Source organism: Centrocercus urophasianus, unplaced genomic scaffold (genome assembly GCF_019232065.1).
Source record: "Centrocercus urophasianus isolate 14NV4802_14NV808 unplaced genomic scaffold, USGS_Curo_1.0 seq_26, whole genome shotgun sequence".
NCBI classification, from domain to species: domain Eukaryota; kingdom Metazoa; phylum Chordata; class Aves; order Galliformes; family Phasianidae; genus Centrocercus; species Centrocercus urophasianus.
In genome coordinates, this window is record NW_024884822.1 from 15,768,514 (window position 1) to 15,791,686 (window position 23,173).

The following is a 23,173-nucleotide window of genomic DNA, read 5'->3' on the forward strand; positions in this document are numbered from 1 at the left end:
CTGCTCTTGATGTTTTCTCTTCTGCCTTGAATTAGACTGGGCAGTTTCTGTGACATTTTAGCAGCCCTTTCTTTGTTTTCACTCTTTTCCTGCTGAGTATTTTGTGTCAGGTCTGAGAAGTGCCTCCTCTGGCCCATTTTGCTACTTTTACCCTTTTTTCAATCAACCTCATTCAGTGCCCACTGTCAGCACTTCTACCCGTATTTTAACCTGGCCAAAACTTCACTCATCTGCCCAATGCACTCTGGTAGTATAAACACTTCCTTAAAGGCTGCTTTGTGCCCACTACTCCAGCTAAACGCACATTATGGAACTTCAACACCTTGAACTCTCCATCTCTTTTCACTTTTGGAAGCCACGACTCATTTGAAAGATTCTCCCCCTCTGATGTCACGCAGTGCACACCTATAGTCTCCATCCTGAATGACACTTTGTGACAACAGATACCTTAAATGCAGCAGAGCTCATCCAGAGGATACCAGCACCACTGCAGCAATGCCCATTTTAACAATTGCCACCCTAGGGAACAAAGTCTTACTCCCTTTGTATGTACAACAGCAGCTACAACTGAGCTAATGCAACTCCTTTTTTCAGTGTGAAACTGCTCTCTATTTTTGTCTGTATTGCCAGAACTGCATGCCTAAGCACACGTGTGGCTGTGTGTACTTTGGATACACTGTTCATTTCTTCCATTAATTTTATCTTTCTTAGTTGAGGGACAATCACACTTCCTTTGGGAACTGTTTTCTATTCTGGCACACAAGCTGATCTGGCATATACTCATTCACGTACCGCCTTAGGGTTCTCTGCTTAGCTCTTCTCATAGTTTGTTTTCCATTTCCTTGGGTCATTCTTAGCTAGCACCAGGATTTCCCTGAGGAACTGATCATCTGCTGACTGTAAAAAGGGTTATGCAGTTGGTTATCCACCTCATCCCTTACGGACGTGGAACCATCTTATGTTTATCAGTGATGCACCAAAAGCACAGGCAGAGTTACTTGTGAAGTCTGTCTCACTCCACATGTATACATGCCATTTATACATATATATGCACATCTATATTATGAATTGAAAAGCTAACTAAGCAGGTGGAAATAACAATTGAATGCATTTAAATCAGAAAAAGAGATGCTGTTTTTTTGTCCCAAAGAGCAGACCTGGATCACCTACTGATTATTCCATAGCAACCCGACTTGTATTTCTGCACCTGCAACACCTGCTGTCCTGCCGAGAGGGGCACAGACCAGCAGGCAGAGCAGTGAGCAGCACGGCAGCTTTGTGGCTCACACAGCCCAGCACGGGTTGCCAGCACTCAGCCTGCTTGGCTGTGCTTGCCATCCATCCCTACCAGCCCGGGTTGTGCAAACAGGGACAGATCCCACCACCAGGAGCCCTGCACTGCTTCTGCCCATCCAGGCAGACACGGCCCACCTTCACACTCGGCCCACTGTCATTTAGCTCCCTGTAGCAAACTGCTTCCCTTGGCAGCGTTCCGACTCCAACCGCACCCTGCAGGCAGGACCGGGCCGATGCTGACCTTGCCTGTGTCAGTGGCACACAGCAGAAACGCTCCCTAGGCAGTCAGTGCACCATGCAAACTGCACTGCCCCCAGGACGTTTTGTATCCATGGGATCAAACACTATTCCTTGGTTTTCTACAGAGGAGTTTGATTTCAAATGCAGCTTTTTGAAAGCCAAAACGTGTTTCTTTTTATCCAATCACTTCTGATAACACAACAGATACCCTAAGTGTGAAACTGCGGTGCAAACAAAGCCCTTCCAGGGAAGACTTGTTACAAACTGCAGCTTCTATTATTCTACAAATAATCTACCACTACAAACACATTTTTCTCTGCGTTATTTCTAAACTACATTACTTCAGAACACATACAACACTCCCAGAACAGAATGAGACTATTTCTTTGAGGATCCAAGACTCCAACATTTTTAAAGGTTGTAATGTGACGAAAAATTCACATGTTCCTCACATCAGAGATATAATTAGCTTAAATAATTACTCAGTAAATAGGATTTCCCACGTCTGAAGATTAAGGCCACTTGTTATAGCATCAGTGTACCAGAACTCACTGAGAGCAGTTCATGCTAAGGAAAAAGCTTCTGCTTGAGAGCAGTGCTCCAGCTGAGGCCTCCTGTTGTGGTTGGGGCAATTTGCTGTCATTGGCTTTTTGTCTGTCTTAACTTTCCATACAATCCACCAAAAATGACAGCGGAGTGACAGAAATTGATTTGTGTTGGTTGGGTACCCAGATCTGAGATCAGTAGAAAGGATGCAAGACAGTACTGGAACACTGTTCACAGGGCAGCCGTTTACAGGAAGTCTAGAGCCTAATAACTAAATCTAGTGAGCACAGGGTGGAAAAATAAGGGCAACATTTTGTTTATCACATTTCCCTATTGATTAATTTCCAGTTGATGAAAAAAAGTCATACTGTTAATTCCGATGTATTATGCAGCAATATAAATACAACAACATTTTAGATTTGGTCACCGTATAGAAGAACGTGTGAATTCGCATGTGCATTTGAGCAAAAGAAGCACTGTAAAACTACACTGAAGATAATTTGCTCATCCTCCCAACGGAAGCATGCTTCAGCTTCGTGCACCCTTCATCCGCTGCTCGTGGGATGCAATGTGAACAGGCTGATTTCTCTCTCATAAACTTTAGGGACCAGATGCTGTTGGTGTCCGTTCCAGTGAACAGCCCTCCAATAGCATCCTTCCTCATCGTTCACCACCATCCTACTTTAAAAAGTCTGGTCATGGAGCCAAGGCTGAAAAACAATTCCACGGTGCAAAGATTGCAGTCACACACTTCAGCAGTGAAGAAAACTGGAAAGCTACCAAATAACCAACAGTCTGTAACCCAGTTATCCATCAGCTGCCTGACCAGAAGCACCACAGAGGAGAAAATCAGGTTAGTTAGACCCAGAGAAAAGCTGAGTTTGTCAGGCAATGCATTTCTACAGAGCACTCAGAAGCTTCCCCTCACAACCCAGGATGAACATTGTCAGCATGACTACTTAAGATTTATTTCTATTAAATCAACACTAAATACACAAGATTTTGCATGGCTCCAAAGGTGGATTTTATTTGAAAGGACTTATGCTAATACAAGGCACCAACACATCATCATTTTGAATCATATATCCTAAACTGCGATTACTCCACTGCCTTCATTTCATTTGAATGAAATGGACTACACCAAAAAGTAATGAAATCACAGCATAAATCTAAGCAGGGCTGCCTACATCTTATAACACAAGCACAGCCAGTTCTACAATACTACAAGCCTTTGCACTAGGATTATTACATAGGAATCATCCTGCTTGTGTTCAAATGTCATCTAGCAGCAGAACTGAGCAGAACACTTGCATACAGCATGGCCATCCATATAAAACTGAAAGCACATGGGCTAATCAGCCAGACAGGATTAACTCCCCAAAGAAAACAATATTGCACGTCTGGCAGAGCAGCAGTTCTGACCCGCATTGGGATTAGTTTGTTCTGCAGTCATCGAAGGATGGCTGCCCAACCATCGTGGTGGGAAGCTCAACGTCGGGTAAGGCAAAATAAAACAAGTGTTGGCTGCAATACTGGAAGCCAGACGATTCAGGAAGCCCAGATCAGCCACCTGCAGGCAGATCTCTGCGCTGACTGTTCTGAAATTCACAGCAGCCTGCGATTTTTAGTGACCCTTCACAGAGCACCAGCGCACACTGCGCTCCCTCGTGCTCAACGCCAGCTCCTTCCTCACAGCTGACTTGACAGAAAGACACAAGTCTGCAGGCAACAAAAGTAAGTTTGAGATCCATTTGAGTGCTGGAAAGCAAGCCCAGCCCCACTCATGCTTCATTTCACGGGGAATGTATTTTAAGCACAGAACTATTTTGGTATGAAAAAAATCAACAAGTCATCATAACGTACTCTGATTCATCACTTCTTTGGCACTGTAAAGCCACGCTGTTCTACAAGAATGGCAGGGCTGTCACAGGAGATGACAGCCGTGGCATTCAGCACGTGAATTTCCTGCCACAACACAGCTGAGTAAAGGGAGCAGGAATGGAAAGCACTTGAAAGGAAAGCAGTTCCGCCCATCCAGGGCTGCCCGCCGGCAGGGTAGAAGCCACGCGATGCTCACATCACACCTACACGTGCAGCTCATCATTATCTCCTATAAAACTAAGCCCTTCAGATAGTAAACTCTCAGCTTCAATCACGTTCATTTTTGAAGCGTCTGCATATTAATGGAAGGCTGAGAAATGTTACGCTTTTCCTGTTCAACATCGCTTACATGAATGTGCTGCTGAAGTTAGATGGCAGTGCTCCTTCGCCATGACTCAGAGCCACAAAGAGGGAACAAAGTCAGCAAATCCAGCAGTCCATGGCTCCTCTGTACACCCAATTTCTACTTTTGGAAACCTCCAGGAGGAAAGACGGGATGTGAATGTTGGTCAAGGAAATAAATGCAATGAAAGAACATCGCAGAGACAGGATACAGATAGAGAATGCTTTAGGACATGGACCAGGTCTGTGCTCTCCATTCACAGAGAGACACATTTTAACAAAACAGAGCAATTGTGCTTCCAGATCAGTGAGCAAGGATACCTTGGGAACAACAAGAAGGGCACCATGAGGACCCTTGGAAGTTTGCACTGTTTCTCAAAACACTAACACTGTAAAACTAATATTTGTATGCCACTGGTATTACATCTACTCTACCTCGTCGTGTGGAAAACAAACCTGAAAAACTGTTAATTAATAAAAGATATCACGTCTTATTACCGTTTGTATAGTAATTACAAAACCCACAAATCCATCTGTTAAGTAGTCAGCAAACAAGACAAATGACTGTGTTATGTTAAACAGATTATAAAATGCCTCAGGGAAGGAATCTAATAGCCCTGACCAACCACGAACCAACAGCCTGCTCCGCCACACGGGTTACAAGCAAGCACCAAGCGTGCGTGCTCTCACACAGATCTGCATTCTCAAAGGCATTTCCTGCACTGCACATACTAACAATGTGAGCAGTGAGGCCACATTCCGTGCAGAAGAGTCTACATTGAAACATACTGATGTGATCATTAAGATTTTATTGTCCCTCAGAAAAATTACTTCCTAAAACAGACAGCTATCTCCACCAAGATGAAACTGAAACAATATGCAAAGTAGCATTAAATCTAATTGCCCAATCCATATGGGAATGCAGTTACTTTAATCCAATTTAAGAAACAAAATTGATTCTATTCTTGTCATGTTTCCTAATGATTTCTGAACATTTAAAGGAAGAAAACACTCTTTCATGGGGAGTAATTGATTCATTTGTACGTTCTGTGGGCACTCAGCACAGCACCAAGGCAACAAAACACCAAGCATCTTGCTCTTCACGTGTTTGAAATTCTGTGCCAGTTGCTCCATGCCATGGCCACTCACCTAGAACAACAACCACACTAGCTAAAGAAAAAAGGCATTGGTGCATTTCAGGTGGTTATCCTGAGTTCACACAGACTAGAAACTCATTCAGCCTGGCCTGTAGCAGCACACACCAGAACTGCTGCAGAAAGATGCCCTGAGATAAGAGATTACACACTCAGCTTCTCCCAGACAAAGCACAGATGTCAGCTCCTATGAACACATGCCTTGCTCCATCTCCTGCAGCCCTCCTATCCAACTCCCCACACCTGATCAAAGACCTGAACCCTGTTTTATATCTATCCACACAGCCTCTCTGCTAAGGTCTGTTAGCAGACATTACTGTGCTTAATTTTCCCAACACTCATATTTATGAGAATAAAGTGCCAAGAGTATGACAGCAACATCTTCCTCACTCCTGCCCTCAAATAATGCATCAAAAAGACGTGGCTGTGACATTCCATCAAAAGTACTTTCCTTGGCCACCTCAGTCACACAAGTGAAATTTCGTCAGGGGCTGAACTGCCCTTGGAAAGCAGCAGGGGAGCAGCTGTCTGTGTGCAGGCAGCAGAACGAGCTCAGCGGTGATGCTGAGGACACACAGCAGCTGCTCCAGCCCAGCAAGAAACCACATATGGTTTGGAGAACGCAGCCCCAAAACCACACGGGATGGGGAGCCCCTCCCCGACCATTCTGCTAACCATTCCTGTGAAAATTCTGTAAGTACATTGTTCCAGACTAAGACAACAAAGGGAGTAAGAAAAAGAAACATCCATCGTGATAGAACACTGCATTTGAATACAAAACACATCCACAAGAAGCACCAGGTCCTGACCTCATCCCCATTTGCAGTTATTTTTCTATTCTCTGGCTTCTTAATGCACAATGCCTTCATAAAGACATTGTGCAGATTAATTAGGTAATGTTTTAAAAGCCTTTTTGATGCCATTTAGTGCTAAATGTCTTCATTATGCAGGTGGGCAGAGCAGCTGGAATAGGCACAAGGGGAAGATATTTGTGGCAGAGATCAGACAGCATGGTGGAAGAACCAGGCTGAATTGCACTGAGCTCAGATACACAGGAAGAGAAATAAACTGGTAAGGACTGAGTCCTGAGAGCCATGGAGCATCTGCTGCTCCCTGCACAGCCAGCGAGGCCACAGGCATTCCACAGACACAACCATGACTGTTCAGTGCTTATAGGAATGCAGCCCATAAGAAACAGAGCAATGCACACCAAAAATCACACGCAGCTGTACACACCTACACTGAAGAACATCTGATGGAGACCAGGAGTCCCATCTCACATCCATCCCATGCAGCACTGCACCACACTGAGTACAGCCACATGTGTTTGCAATCCTCTCCCCTGCACACCTGCAGCCTTCTATGCAGACTCAGGTCACCTCAGCTCCACACTGAGGACATCAGAGGGAAATTCTTTAGAGAGAGAGTGGTGAGGTGCTGGAACTGCTGCCCAGAGAGATCGTGGATGCCCTGTCCCTGCAGGTGTTCAAGGCCAGACTGGATGGGGCCCTGGGCAGCCTGGTCTGGTATTACCGGTGTCCCTGTGGCAGGAGGGTTGGAGATTCATGATCCTGCCCACCCCCCACTGCTGCAGTGCTGTCCCAAAGCCCAGTGCCAGGCACCAGTGCTGCACCACCCCCAGGGAACACCAAAAGCCTGAGTATGAGCTCAGATAATGAAGTACAAAGTAATCACCCCAAATGCATTCTCTCTCTCTCTCATCTTTGACTCTCTACCTCTTAAAAGACAAAACTCTGTGTATTAAAGAGAGACTTCAAGCTGAGTTCCTAATGGCACCCTAACATCTGTCAGTGCCTCGTGCACTTTTCCACACTGAAAGTGCTCTGAGAGCATCACCATTCAGACAGAAACGCATCTGACTGCTTTCTATGGCAACAAAAACACACTGCGCTGAGAGAATATAATTGCAACTATAAAGCTCTGTTTCTGCAAGAGCTGAAATAATCATCATCTTCTATAAATTCCCAAAGGCGATACAGAACAAAATAAAAACCTGTAAGAACATATATGAATAATGAAAATGTTTTTGTTTTCCTAAGAGGCCTTGAAATGGACAAAGGAAGGGAAAATACAAAGCAGATGCAACAGCCACAGCCAAGGAAAGATATTTTCAGCTCCTGAGTTACCACCACAAGAATGCGGGTGCACCATTCATCCCAGTGGAGAGAACAGACCCGTGCCTACCACCGACACGCCTGAATAGCAATGACTGAACCTGGCAGCCCCAGACTGGGGCACCATGCCAGCCTGTGAGCAGCACTCTGCTATCAGAGCTCCCCATCACCTCCCGCATGGGCAGAGTTTGTTATTTCTTGTACAGAAGAATCCAGACAGGGGCCTGCTGCTTTCCTCCTCTCCCACTGAAGCTCATTTCCACGTCTGGCACTCAGCAGGAACTGCTGCTGACACATCCAGAAGGGCTGGACTGTGTTTCAACTCCACAGGAGTAAAGACAAGCAAATAAATAGAATTTGATGCGAAGAAACAAAGCCTTAAGCTCGCTAGAAGGAGAAATAGTTTTCATATATTGTATTTCATTTTCGCACTATGCCCATAATTTTGGGCAAAGTATTCCCCCTTCCCCCTCACTAGAAACAATCCATATCTTTATGGCTGCACAAAACTCCGTTTGCCATTACAGAAATAACAAAGCAGGCAGGATTCCTGCACATGGAAGGATGCAGTGAGATTAGGGGGAGGCTGATACACCATTCCATCCAAACAGTTGAACAACAGCTAAATCAGAGAACACAATTACCGTAGAAAGCTCAGTCTCAACTTAGTATTCTCCTCCATGGGCAGCCTGGGCTAGTATTCAACACGGAGGTTGGTGGCCCTGCCTTTGGCAGGGGTCCGGAGCTTCATGATCCTTGAGGTCCCTTCCAACCTGGGCCCATTCTGTGATTCCATTGCCATTAAACTAATGGCCTCTCTAATTAGAGACTGCTAGTTACACCAACAGTATTTGCATGCATACACACCATCACTGTGCCTATAGAGCACGTACCAACCTGCAATATTAGCACTGTTTCAAGTGCAATTTACGTGTTCTTCTCCAGTGCAATTCAGAGCAGCTGCAGAGCTCCCACCTGCTGCTGCCCGACCGGCTCACCAGAGAAACAAACACGCGTGGTGCTGCACAGTGCATAAGGCCCACGGTAACATCCCCAGAAACGAACTAAGGAGAGCCGGTGCCTGTGGGCTCCCTGCTGCCAAGGCTGTGAACGTGAAGCTGCCGTCAGGCACTCGGCGCCGGCTCTGCACAGCGCGGCACGGAGCCGGGGAGCAGGACGCTGCTGGCACCGCTCACACTGCCACCCTGCGGCGCTTCCCTTTAGCTGACGTTTAACGCCTGCGATCGCTTCAAGCACTTCCATCGGCTGCCACACGAGCGGCCCCTCGCTTTGCCTTTACCGCCTCCTCCGCGCTCCGCAGCACCTTCACCAAACACCGCGCTTCGTGAAGGGCGCCGCTGGAATTCCTTTCTGCGCTCACCGCAGAGGAAGCTGCTGTCTGGAGCACGCGAGGAAATAACCTTTTATTTCTCATATGCATTAATCAAAAATACTCTAAATGCCAAAATCCAAGCCCAGAGGTGCCCCCGAGGCAAACAGCTCAGTTTCAAGGTGCCTTTGGTAGAGCTACGGTGTTAAAGATCCCCTAAAACTCTCTCCCTCGAGCTTAAGCTTTAACATCAGCTCGTACGTAAGTGAAAAAATGTTACGGCCTTCAGGGTCACCTCCAGAAAGGCAAAGCTTCAATGAAAACAAAGTTACAGTTGCCTCTGGGATCTGACACGCAGACACTGCTGTGCTATTTCGTAGCCTTGCTGAGAAAAGTCATCTGGAAATTAAAGCCTGACTTTTAACTTAACAGGAAAGCCACATTTTGGCCTTTCAGTGACTGAAACTTGCAGGCATTAGAATATTCAGTAAATAGTCCATTTAAACGCCATTTCCATCACATAGTGTATTTTTCTTCCACAAAACAGTATTCAATCTCCAGCTAAGTTCAGTTCTGTTAAGCTCCTAAGGCAGCAAATCGACATCCTTAAAGTCATCCCAGCAAAAGAGGCAAGTTGCTCCAGACTTCTCATACCACAGCTTGTGCCGTGCAGCCTTTTGTAGCTCTACTTTGTCAAATAGTGACACTGAACAGAGACCACCCAGGACACACACCTGCAAAGCGTATTTTCATGTATTACACAAACCTGAATAGCGAGCAGAGCCCACGCACACCTGAGTACAAGGTTGAGGTGCAGAAGGATGTCTGAGGCTCACCACAGCCCCAGGCAGCCCGAGCAGCACCACCTCACAGCAAGGCCAGCAGCTCTTGGCAGCAGCTGTGCTTTCTGCACAGACCCAGCTGCACACACAGGTGACAGAGCCAAAGCTGAGATGCAGACCTGGGGTCAGAGAAACAGAGGCTGCTCTGCAGTAGACCAACAAGCTGCCATTTTACCGGGTGGCAGAGCTCATAACTAATCTGTGTGCCGCTGCCCTCTACGCACGCTTCTGTAGCTTTTGAAGAAATGTGGAGGTGCTTTATGTTTAACCTCCCCACAGGAGGGACCTCAGCTGCAGAGGGAGGAGAGCTCACTACCACATGCAGAGCTGCACGGACCCAGGCTGGCAGACGAGCAGGGGCAGCACCCAGCTTGGGGTATGGCACGCCACGTCCTGGTGCTCCCCAGTTTGACCCCTGTTGGCTCTGCCCTCCCTTGTGGGGAAGACACCGGGGACAAAGGCGCGCTGTCCTTGCAGGGAGTGGGGCTGTGCCCACCCTCACTGTGCAGCCCTGCCAGGCACTGCCCTGTGCCACCACACAGCTGCGGCTCAAGCAGAGCATTGCCTGGGAGCCAGCCATTGTCCAGAGGCCATGAAAGAAACATTCAAACGTGTCATATTTACCCCATCTATTCATTTAAATCTATTTATTCAGCTGCACGTTCAGCCCTCAAGCACTATGGCTGCAGACAGAGCGCAGTGGCTGCTCCGCACAGAGCACTCTGTGGGGTCCCTGCCCAGGGTCACGGCAGGCCCAGCTCTGCTGTTCCCATCTGCTGTCAGCTGGGATCTGTTACAGCAATGTCATCAGAGCAGCTCTGCTGGTCAGCAGTGCTGACAAGATACACAGAGCCTGCGAAGGATCCCAAGATGGACAATGAAGAGGGCACTGCATGCACCAGCACAGCACAGCTCCAGCCCAGCATGGCAGCTCCCACACAGCCCTCCTCCGACCACCTCCCACCACAGGGCCTAGAGCTGTTCTGAGCTGCAACAGAGTGAAGCCCTCATCCTGGGAATACTTCTTAATTAATCTGATTGATGTTAACACAAAGATGCAACCGAGGACTGAAGATTCTCCCCAGAAGAAAGCAGATAAAACAACAGTCCTTCCAAAACATCATCATGCTATCTACCCATGTTTTCTTCCAGCCCTGGTCCAATACTCAGATCCCCAGGCAACATGGAAAATCCACACTTGTGCCAGTGATCCTACTGAGCGTAGCTCAGAATAGGTAAATCATTAACAATACCATCTCCCAACAAAAAGTCAGCACTAATTCAATAGAAGGGCCAGATAGCAGCCAGCAGAGCAGCAACTGCAGCCAGGAGGATAACGTCATAAAGACAATAGAGACAGCAACTAATGAGACTCACACCCAGATGATGCCTTGTAATTGTACAGCAAACTCTTTGTTTTCCAGATCTGCAGCTGTGATCCATGACTTTTTTCTGCACCCCAGACCACTTGTTGTTCTCTAACAAGTTACATTTTACCATTTCTCCCTTCACATCTGCATCTACAGCTGCTCAGATGAAGCATGGCAGGATTTCAAAACCCTTCGTAACCAGTGGCAGCTACTGCTCAACTGCACCACACAAAGCGAGCTGCACCATTCACGTGCTGCCTCAGTTTGGGGTACAGCTGATGTGGAAAGTCTCTTCCCCCCCCCCCCCCCCCAACTTTCCAAGCAAATAGAAATCTATCCACAGTGCAGTGAAACATTGTTTTCTCCCCTCCACAAGAAAGAAAACCGGCCAGCACCAAAATTGCACATTAACAATACAGACCTCATGCTCAGCTTACTGAGCATGATCCCAAGGTACCTGCTCTGTAACCTCTTGCTGAACTCCTCAGTTTAATCAACCTGCATTACTTGCACAAACAAAGAACGCACAGAGATGAGCTGCAGCATAATGCCACACTCCTGGTCAGCTCTTCAGGAAACAGTGAGAGGTGCTGGTGCAGGCAGATGCTGAGTTTATCACCTGAGCCCACACACAGCACCAACTCAACTCCAACCTTCATCTCATTCTCATTAGAGTTAATGAAATAGTATAAAATCTTCAGCACATATTTCTGAACTTAGTTTGAAAGCAGCAGTGGTAAGTTCTCATTGTAGCATTCAGAATTTCAGCATTAAAGTATCAGAGCATTAAAGCATCACTCACATTCTGCAACACTAAAAACTGCATCTGCACCTTAACAACCCTGATCTCCTGGGCACATCAACAGGTTTAAGGGCAAGGAGTCTCAACTCAAGGACAATTAAATCTCAACTTCAGCTGAAGTATCCAAAATAACACTTGGTAGAGCAGCCAGCATTTCTCCTGGAAACACAGGACTACATTTCTGTGTTAGGTCTGGAAGAAAAACACACGCATGACCAAAGCTTTGTAACCGTGACCTCAGAGCTCTCACTTCCCTTCTTTGTGCTCGCTTCCTTGGCTGCAGGAAAGGACATTGTTTGTGTAATTCAAAGGCTTTTTCCTGAGCATTACTTAGCTCAGGGTTTAAACAATCATCCATATCCTTGAGTTGAACATGTTGCAGAAACAAAAAAAATTTGTTTTTGAAAAAAAGCAGTTATTGTGATCAGCCTGTTTGTGTTCACACTGCTCACACATCTTGTGTTCACACGTACTGAAGTGCTTTGTTGTGTAACACGTTCTCCAGGTGTATCATTGCTGCAGCTCCTCCACTGCTCCAAGCCAACCTAACACTAACATGAATACAGCTCCATCAAGGAACCATTTAACCCTTTTTTCAGCACATAGAAACTATTAGAAGTCCACAGTGCATATTCTGTATCAAAGAAATATTTGGATTAATTTTCAGTTCACACGTCACCATGAAAACAACAAATCCAAGTAGTTACTTTGCAATCTAAGTGACAGATTGAGAAATGCTCTTCTACAGCAATACTCCACCCTCAAACAGCTCAGGAGTAGCAAACCAAGTCCAAAAAGTTACAGAATTTGAGCCAACAATGCAAACTCCTCATCTTCAGCCAAGCTACAGGCACTGCCTTTAGGGCCAGTGGAACACAAGTGTATGTTTCTGTGCATTTGAACAGGACTGAATTCAAACACATCACACTGAACACCTGTTTGAATGCTTCACTGAGCTGCCATTGAGGATCAGCTTGCCAAAGCTCTGACAAAATCTGAGGATGCAGATGCTGCTCTGAACCCTGTCACGTGCACTGGCACGAGGAGGCTGGCGCTTCAGGATGACATCGAGCACCAAGAGCTCAGTAGCAGTAACAAGTCACATTGCCACCAACATAGAGGTTAAAGGTGCCAGCTCCCCCCAGGTGAACCCTCTCCTTCTGATTCATTACCATAAACCAGCACATTCACAGGAAAGGTAACAGTGCTGCAGCATTCCCATGGCATTAGAAGTGGGTGCAGAGGAAGATCTCTGCCAGGACAGCCATGTGTGTGGGGTGATGTGCAGACGCTGCTGCTGGGCTGACAGTGGGAAGGACCTTCTCAGTTCTACAGGCTCAGCCCTCCTGCATCATCATCTGCTCGTGGAGCAGAGCCTGAAAGACCTGCCAAGGAAGCCCTGTGCTGGGTGCAGGCCTGGGCAGCATCTGAATCCCATCACTGAATCATCACAGCTTCACCCACAGAAGTTCCATCATTTGTGAATGCCTGTGCCCCACTAGATCAAGCTACAGCTCCAAGTGCAGCTTTACCAGTCCAACCCATCAGACTCCTGCTCCTGCCAGACCCCACACAGAGGATTCTTGTCTGCTCCATTGGCCCTTACAGCCACACAGGGGACTGAGAAAAGAACCTTCCTTGTGCCTGTTCTCACCTCAATTCAGCCAGCAATTAAGCCTGTAGTCACTCAAACCCTCCAGCTTCCAGTTTCACCCACAGTTAATGACACATCTGATTGACACATCTGATAATTGGTACGAGAAGTTGCTCCATATAAGTTTCTTTTTTTTTTTTTTTTTTTTTTCAAACGGATGAGAACAGATAACACAGCAATACAGCACTCCTTAACTTTTTTTTTCCTCCCAGTACTCCCCCATGACCTCCCCTAAAACAGCAGTATCTTTCTCTGTTGCATGACTTATTTCAATAAAGCAATCCAAAAATTACTTATTTAGAATATCTTAAGTGCCTTTGGACAAAGTCAAAGCAAAAACAAAAGAAACGTTCAGAGAAGAGGTTTTCAAAGAAAGAACTCCAGAGTAACTAATTCTGGAATTAGTCTGAGTCATTCTAAGCAGATAAAATTATCCCAATAGATTTCAGAGTAATTTCTTTCTTAAAGCCCATACTGCCTGTTTGAAGCAAAACATAGCAACCAAGAGAGACAGAACAGTCCAACCTGGAGTCTATCGCCCTGTCCTTCCCGCCCAGCCCTTCCTCTGTGTATCTTAAACCTGACGATGTTCTCAGCCGAGCAGCAGAAGCCAAGGCAAGGTATTGCCTGCCACATCTCCTTGCAGCTACAGCATGCTGTGCACAGAGATTGAAGCCAATCATCTCAAAAATAGCCATGACTGCACATCCCTACAGTAACTGTCTTGATCAGCATTTTGTTCATGGATGTGGTTGGTGTTTCATTCCATGTACAGCCTTGAAGCAGCCAAATTAGTATGCAGAAAGCTGACTGACAGGAAGGCTACTTTCCCTTATTGAGGAATCACCACATGGCCATAGTTTTTATGCCAGAATTCCCCTGCATGTCCACTGCTCACACTGCTCACTGTATCACATTCAATCACCAGTCCTTCCTTCACTTTTTCAGGTTTATGCATAAACATACTTGAATGACCTCAAAGCAACATTGCCAGTACTGGTCCTTATCCACGTGTAACTTAAAAGAGCTTTGCCTCCTAATTTCTCCTCGATTCTGTGTCTTTGGTAGCACATGTACAGTTGGACATTGCTTCTCAACAAGCAGATTTATCCACCACAACTGACTACAGCTGGGGAGCATGAGGGAAAATGCTGCAACTCCACACAGGGAAGTTGGGAACAACTGAGCACGATTCACAAAACAGCTAACATTCATGCAGTCATCACATGGGATTATCAATCAGTACAAGAAAGGACTCCTTATGGGAGAGCTCTCACTGAAGTCTCAGCAAAACACAGCCCTACTGCTCTGCATTCCCACGTGCAAAACATGAAGTTCAAGCACTGTTCAGAGCATTACAATTAACTCAAATAGTTGCACGGCTGCTTTGCTGAGACCTGGAAACAGGCTTCCCTGAGTGAGGGGAAGAGCACAGACAAGCAAATACAGGATCTGCAAGATGTGTTGGTTTTTTTTTTTTCCCCTCATTTTTCTTCGGAGCATACAGATGAAGCAAGCACTCCAGTCACAAACCACATAAACCTGTAAACCACGCAGGGCAACAACTAGAAAGTCTTCCCTTAAGCCAGACCTGCTGCTTGCTGGTTCGCACAGTTAGCGCACACTTGGCACGTGCGTTTACAGAATCAAAATCATTTTCTGCTACGCCTATCCAGCCTTTCCCCCCGCCTTTTGAGCCCTCTCCTAACCACATCACCCCGCTCCAGCCGCCGTCCCCGCGCCCCGCCTGGAGCGGCCGACTGCTGGGGCAGAGCGCCGCGCTGCAGCCGCGTCCCCCTCTCCGCCCCCCGCCGGTACCTTCCGTGTGGCAGCTGGAGGAGAGGATGGTGTTCGCAGGCCTGAAGATGTAAGGCAGGTAACGTGAAAAGCATTTCATCTTCCAAAAACGGTAATTAAAAAAGGGCGAGAAAAACATCTACAGCTTAAAAAAAACAAACCAACCAAACCTCTGAAAATAAAGGAAAACATGAAGCAAGCCCTCCTCACTCCACGAGGATCTTCCCCGTTTCCAGATAGCCTACATGGCGCAGGCAGGGGCTCGCCGCGGGGGCTGCCCCGCCGGCCCCGGCGCTGCCCGTCCCCATAACCGCCGGCCCGGCCGAGCGGCCCCGGCCCCGGGAGGAGCCCCGCGGGCGGAGCGGAGCTGAGCGGGACGCCCGGCCCGGCCGGCACCGGCGCGGCATTGGCTGGGCGCGGCCGGGCGGATCGCTGACTCAGCCGTCCTGCCGGGCCCGGCCGCTGCCCCTCCGCCGCCGAGCAGCAGAGGAGCCGCGATCGCTGCGGCCGCATGCGGCGGGGCGGGGGGAGCGCGGAGCCTGCCCGGTCATCGTGCTCTTAAACGCCGCCGCTCTCCCGGTGCAAAAGCAAAACGCGAATGAGATTTCCAAGGTAACGTCAGTTACGTGCTGCCTTCGGGGGTCAGAGCAGCCGAGCGGCTTTGCTCCCTCAGATTGCGGGTGGGGGACGGGGAGCAACCTGAAGGTTCACAGAGAGCACTGGGAAACAAAGCGTAACACACAGTCACAACGTATTTCGCCGTATTTCAGGTTATTCTAGAGAGGCACTCGTAATTCTGCCTTCCTAACACCCAGTTACACACGCAGCACTTCAGCAGCAAAACAGACCTCTCGCGGTTGGAGCTTAGGGCACAAATCTCACCATCCGAGTGCAATCCAAACCCTGCACCAGCTCTGTAGCACCACTCAGGTGCACATGATGGAAAGTATCAGCTTCAGGAGAGCAGACTAGAAGGGCATAGCATGACAAGTTGCCAGTCTAATCTCCCATTTTCCTGATGTTTAGGTACTCCATGGGCAACTTTCTGTTTTAGGACCAACTCACCCAACATTGCTGTGTCATGTGAGCACAAGATCAGTTTGCTGTTCAGTTTCATCATCTCCCTGCAGCCTCATTTGCATTGTCAGACAATGACAATATGACTGCATTTATACCAACAAGATGCAAAGCACCTATGGCACTGAGGAGAGAAGCTTTTCACTGCACATTTGTCTCTTTATTAAAAAGATACTCTCTGGTCTTGTAAGGAAACTGCAGGTCTCACTGCAAACAAGGCAAAGCCATCCTGCTCACTACATCTGCATCACACAATAATACTTGATCAGCCACCCTCACTTGTGTACCTTAAATCCATGCCAGGAAATAAGGAGGCAGTATTTTATCAAATACTCTTTATGGCAACTACCTGCATACGCTCATGCATGACTCACACAATGACATTATTCCACACTCTCATCTGGAAACATGAAGCTACCTCTGAAACAAACAGCGCTGTTTATCTGGACCTGGATACCACATCCAGGCTCATCTGAGAAAGAGATAAATATTTCCTGTTGTAATTACAGAGGAAAGCTGGGTGTGGTGTGCGTAATTAAACCACATTACAGATGTGAAAACTGCACTTACATTTCTCTGATGATCAAAGCGCCTCAGTTATCATCAATGTTTTAGAACAACATCTGGAAAAGACTGTGCACAGCTAACTGCATGGATGGACAGATTTGGGAGCCAGAGAGACTTTAGAGAAAGCCCCAAAGCCGCATCATCTGAGAACAGTTCTGAAGGAAACTTCTACAAAGAAAAACGTGGCATGGCTCTTCTAGTTGCACCCTTCCCACACTGCTACACCTGCATGTGCAGGAGGGCACAGGGAGGCAGCGCACACGTGGTTACCTGCAGGCAGTGTGACAGGGAGAAATGGCAGCAGGCGGCAGCACGCCGGTGTGCTGCTTTATTCAGGACAACCCAGAGCTGGGTCACCCCCCTCAGTGAATGAACCACCTCGTACTTCGTGGGCTCTGAGGCAGCATTACCCTTCTGACTACGCAGGATTTGAGGTTTATAGAAGTTCCCATGGAGCTCTTGGCAGTTATCAAGTCCTGAACAAACTACTTCATCAGCACAATCTGCTGAAACTGAAGTGAGAAATCAGCCTAAGAGAGGTCTGTGCCCAGGCTGCCCTGTCTCACAGTCTGCTTCTTGGTGGTTCCACCTCTCCAATAAACACAGTTTGCTCCATTTAAAGACTTCAAAACAAGCAATTTCTTTACTAACAATCAGCTGTGTCTGCTTCTTATGCAAGCACACCTGAGAAAGTTAATTCTTCTGGAATAAGGTCAGTCCATGCAGAGCTGCAGTGACTCACTTAAGGTTTACCAGGAAACTCATCATGGAACAGAAGCCACCACTGAGACCCACATGTAGGACAAATATGAGTGCCGTGCCTCTCTGCCATGCTCTGTGTGGATGTGGGTATCTTCCACCAGTGCTGAAAAATAGGCACTTAAAGACAGACACGAACATTCCCTAACAAGATTCATTCCACTTCATTGTAATCATGTAACAAAGTAAAAAGCCTTCACCATCATTACTGTGGGCTGCACCTGTTTGAATACAGTCAGTTTTTATGTTCCACTGACAAATGGAATCTCACCTCACATGCAGGGTTACACACCTGAGCTTAATTAGCAAGAAACACAGAAATGAAAACACACGGGAGCACAAAGCAGGCTCTGAGTCAGCTTGGTGAGCCCACAAACAGCCATTCAATATTGAAGGAGTAAACAGCCCCTCATTTGGAGCCATTGGTATCACTTGTGGACGATGGGGTGAACAGATCAGGCAGCTGTGATAAAACCTCAGGTGAGCTGGAAGCAACTGTTGGTTGCAGGAGCCTGCTAGGACTGGGGGGTGTTCCAGCTGCACAATATTCCAGACCCCAGGAAAAACATCTGACTGCAGTGGGACCAACATAACTGAGCCACTATCAAGGTGGTGTTTCTCCAGTGGGCAGCTTTGCTATACATGCTCACAGGGCAATTGTGACACCACCTTCAAAGATAAAAAAAAAAGCAACGAACAAGAAAAGAACAGAATGATAGAGTTCATGAGTATCTCTGTGAGGGTTTACATGTGCAGGGAAAGGAACAAACACAGAATTATGCTCTACCACAGTTTAGATCTAGAATAATAGCATTGCATCCAGCTTAAGGATGCTCTGCCTCACTGGAAGGTGCAGAACTCCATCAACATAACAGTAGCACCTCCTTTCAAATATAACTGCATGCATCCCATTAATAGCCAAAATTCAGACAGCTTGGATATTACTAAGATTTCTGAAGGTCAGAAATGTGCCATGAGGACTGGCATGGAACAAACAAGTTACAGATGAACTTCTGTTGAGCAGAAAGGGAGGTGTGATATAGGCACAAGTAGAACACATAACTCTTATTACACACATCTGAACACATACGTGCCTGTATTCACACACAAGCACAAACAAAACCAGCAAAACAGAACTTTTAGTCACACTGAGCCCATGTGCACCTGTTGATCAGACCTGACAAACCCAGACACCTTTTTGTCACTGGTTTCACAGCCTTATCTGTATCCCTCTTCTGCTCTCTGTCTCCTTAATACCCCAAGAAAAAGATTACAGGCTCTTCCTATGTAATGTTATAATGTGATAGAACACACAGCAACAACAGTAGAGCAACAAAGCCCCAGGCTGCAGCAGGTGAAGATACACTCAACACAGCTATAGGCACCAAAACAATGGAAGAAAATCTGCTTACCCTTATGAGATCTCAGGAACTCCAGCAAAACACTCACACCTCCACTGCCGAGCCTTAAATGAGGGCTGGGGTGGGGTGGATCCCGGATCCAGCCCTTCCATCACTCAGTACATTGCATGCAGCTGAGCTGGGCTGGCCCTGCCTTCCACCAGCTGCTCCATCACTGCTGCAGGCCATGACTTTGCACTGTCACTGCACCCTGCCATTGCGGCTCTGCGTTCCTTCAGCACTGAGTCCCAAATTTAAAAAATAAAAGCTTATGGTCTTCAGTTTGTACCTGGCTACACTAAAAAAGGGTAAGAAGAGTAAGAAGAGGAAACCTTGTGTTTCATTGATCAACAAACAAATGAATAATGAACCAGCAAACAAGTGCTTCGGACCACTTGAAATGATTTCCTGATTATACAGTAAAAGCATGAAACTTTTGTAAATATTTTTGCGAAAAGCACCTTAGTAAGTGGAGCTGTGAGGAGCAGCACTTCTAGCAGCACCTTTCCATACCCTGCTGCATTTCTGGGCAAGCTCTTCCCCAGACCGCTCTGTCAGAGGGATGAGATGCAGCCCATGCTGTCTGCGCAGCGCTGCCTGGCAGCAATGTGAGCGCAGCCCTGCCCATGCACTTCCATCCCACCAGTCAGCACCCTTGTGTGGTTGTGCCTGTCTGGCGCGTGGCGAGCCTGCAGTGGGTCCTCACAGAACAGTCTGTGCTCTCCAACACATCCACAATTACACAGCAAATGCATGTGCAAGTGCAAAAGGTCTCTATGCTAACAGCAACTGCCTGCTCTGCACGTCAGAAAACAGAACTTCTCTGCTGCGTTTGGCCTCCCTGCAGCTCCAAAACACTGCACGTGTTGGGAGGACTAGAAGAGGCAGGTGGCACTCATTTGTCTGTGAGAGACAAAGTACAGAGGGGAACAAAATGTGAAGTAAAGGAGGAAAAGAATTGATGGATTAATAAGCAATGCAGAAAACAAGAGAAAGCAAGATAGAAGAGTGAAACGGGAATAAGAAAATATAGGAGGAAGCCCAGTATGGAGCTGAGCACCAAATGGTCATCATAGGAGGAACAGGGCAGCATGAACACATTCAGTTTTAAGGGCAGGAGAAAGGAATGCATTAATTCCTTTCAGTTGCCCATGTGTTTGCAGTTCACGTGTTGGTTGAACGCTTGTGGATGGAAAAGTACCAAAGTGATTCATGAGCACAGATTGCCCTGAATGCTGCAATCTCCCCTAGGAGCTACCCTCAGCTCCTGAACCTCCCATATACCTGCACCAGCTCCTCCTTACCTTTGAAGATGCATGTATCTCATAGATACATATCTGTGTCTGTGCAATTAATTTTTAATGCCAGTACAAGAAAGGGCAGCAAGGCAATGTTATGTCACCCAGGAATGGAACCCGGCTGATTCTCAGGAAGGATGTTACGGTGGAGCAGCGTGTCACACACACTAAGACATTCAAGCAAATAAAAGCTCGAAAACAAGGAAACGTATTTCAGGTATTATTATGCTATTAAATAAGAATGCCCTCCAATTAAACCTTTGGGTCAACAGCTAATTTTGGTTACCACCCCCTCTACCATCTCTACACCAGGAAAGCAGGAGAGAAAAGAAGTGCGCCTTCTCTCTTCACCCACCAGCACGCAGGCAGCCCTGTGCAAGAAGTAGGTGACAAATGAGGACTTTGTGACTGCAGCCAACAAAAGGGGAAACTGAACCTACCTTCTGTCACCCCAACATCGATGGTTCCCTTCACCTGACTGAAGCACCACAGCACATCCTGCATGAGGTTTCCAAGTCCTGCCGAGGAAGCACATGCAGAATGAAGATGCTATGACTTTGGAATACGGGTTGCCCTTTCTCAAGAAAACACACACATACGTACACATAAACTGGCACACGAATATCTACAGTCTCTGTGAAAATAAACTCACCTGGTATCATTCTCCCAGCACGCAGGGTCAGTGTGGCAGTGCTGGCAGCATTGTGCCTGCCCTATGAATCGCCCGTCTGTGTGCTCTGTGCCATCTCAGGGCCAGTCCCAGAATGGTGCAGTCGGAGCCGTCCCCTCACATCACAGCAGCACACAGAGCAGTCAGGAGGCCCCGCAGTCACACTCTTTGTCACAGCCTCTCTCCATCAGAATACTAATGGCCCCAACCCTTCCCACCACCGTTAAAGGGAGAGTCAAACAGAAAATGAGAACTCACTACTACCACTAACGTGGTATTTTTTCCAACTTAGGGCCCATCTCATGGTGAGTGATTGCTAACAAACCCCATCAGAATAAAGTCACAGTACAGTACATCACACCATTACCAAAATCCTCTCGGAAGCAGAAGAGCACCGAAGTCGCTTTAAAGAGTACTGGAGGCACGTCGACCAGAGGGCACACCAGCAAGATGCAGCTCTCAGCTGTTCTTGCTGCCATAGCAATACTCTGTTATAACACCAGAGAAATGAGGATTTTGTCTACTGCTATCCCTCAGCTTATTGACAGCTCAGCAAAATTTCCCTTTTCACATCACACAAAAATTCCTCAGCCTCAGAGGACAACTTGCAGAGCATTTCCCAGAGCATTTCATCCTGGAGCACTTTCCGAACAAGAAGAAAGCAGCACAGTGGATCTGCAAAGGCAGGAAGTGCCATCATACCTGTATGACACACCAGGGAAACCTGGAACAGAAAATCTGGGCACCCTGCAGTGATCTCAGGCTCACGTGGGAGTCACACTGAGATACAGCCCAAACCTGATACTTCCCCCCAGAAGAAAAGGAACACCTGAGACAAGGAAGATAAGATGTGGTCCAAGATGGAACTGAGTTCCTCAGACTCTCCCATGGCCCATCCGTGCAGAAATCCATGAGATTTCTGTCTATTTTTGTTTAATTTGATGACTGGGTTTTGTATATTAATAGCAGTCAATCTGTATCATGTATACATCAATGCATTCATTAAAGGCAATCTGATCGCCCGGCGGTGCTGCAGCCCCGAGGAGCCCTGCCTGGTTTCAGCATCACCAGATTTACCCATCGGGGACTAAATGGCACTGCTGGGACAACGCGTGCTCACAGCTGGCGGAGTTCTTTGGGTTGCCAGAAGATGACTTTTGCTAAGGGAATACGCTTCCCTGGCTCGTGTTTGTTCAGCCTCCTCCCAGAAGGATAGGAGGGAGAACATTTATGCAAGTTAGTTCATACAAATCAACAGCTGTTACAGCAATTTTTTCCCCCACTGATTTGAAGTGTGAATTATAAAGGCTGGAAAGCAAACACGGCAATCAAGCCCATCTGAGACAAGAATATTTTTACATGTGGGATTTTCTGTATGTGGCCATGACAATAATAAGATTTCTGATTCTCTACCCCAAGCAAACCAGTGAACAAATACTTCCTTTTCTGACTATGGTGGTAAAGTTTATGGGGTCGCTATTTTCTTCTTACAGGAATTTTACTATTTATTGTTTAGTCACTGTGGGGACGCTGTAGGAGCCTCACGCGAGGTTGATAGCTGTCATCTGATAACGTTTGTCTGAGGCACAAAGTGTCTTTTGCTCAGTGAAGGAGTGAACGCCTCGCTGTGCTCCCAGCTGCTTTAACGTAAGGGATGGGGTTTTGTGACATGTGGATGCACTGCAGGAATGGCCAGGTCCCAGTTAAATCTGCTGCATCACCATTACTTCTGCATAAGCACCAGATTGATTTGAGCCTTTGGTCCTTATTCTTCTGTTTGCTAAGCTGTGAATGCTTTGTGTTGCAGCTTTATTAATGCAACACTTGCATAAGAGACGTCCGACGTTTCAGGCGAAATTCACTTGCTGGCACTTTGCAAAGATTTCTGTGAGCGTAAACACGCCTCATTTTGTGTGACTGTTCTGAGGAAGACAAACACCACATGTTTGATGACATTCTCTCCATGTTTTCAAAGTTTTCCCAGGCACAGCTGCTGCTGAAGATGTTCACGAA

General features: G+C 47.1%; 1 protein-coding gene across 2 annotated transcripts in view; it reads right to left on the reverse strand.

The window, feature by feature from the left end:
- Positions 1 to 15,667, reverse strand: part of PPP2R2B (protein phosphatase 2 regulatory subunit Bbeta) — a 60,986-nt gene extending 45,319 nt beyond the window's left edge. For both annotated transcript variants that reach the window (XM_042826539.1, XM_042826541.1), the window contains exon 1: positions 15,411 to 15,667. In XM_042826539.1, the coding sequence (XP_042682473.1) occupies positions 15,411 to 15,528 (118 nt within the window). In that variant the 5' untranslated portion in view covers positions 15,529 to 15,667. The remainder of the gene's footprint in view (positions 1 to 15,410) is intronic.
- Positions 15,668 to 23,173: the final 7,506 nt, after the last annotated feature.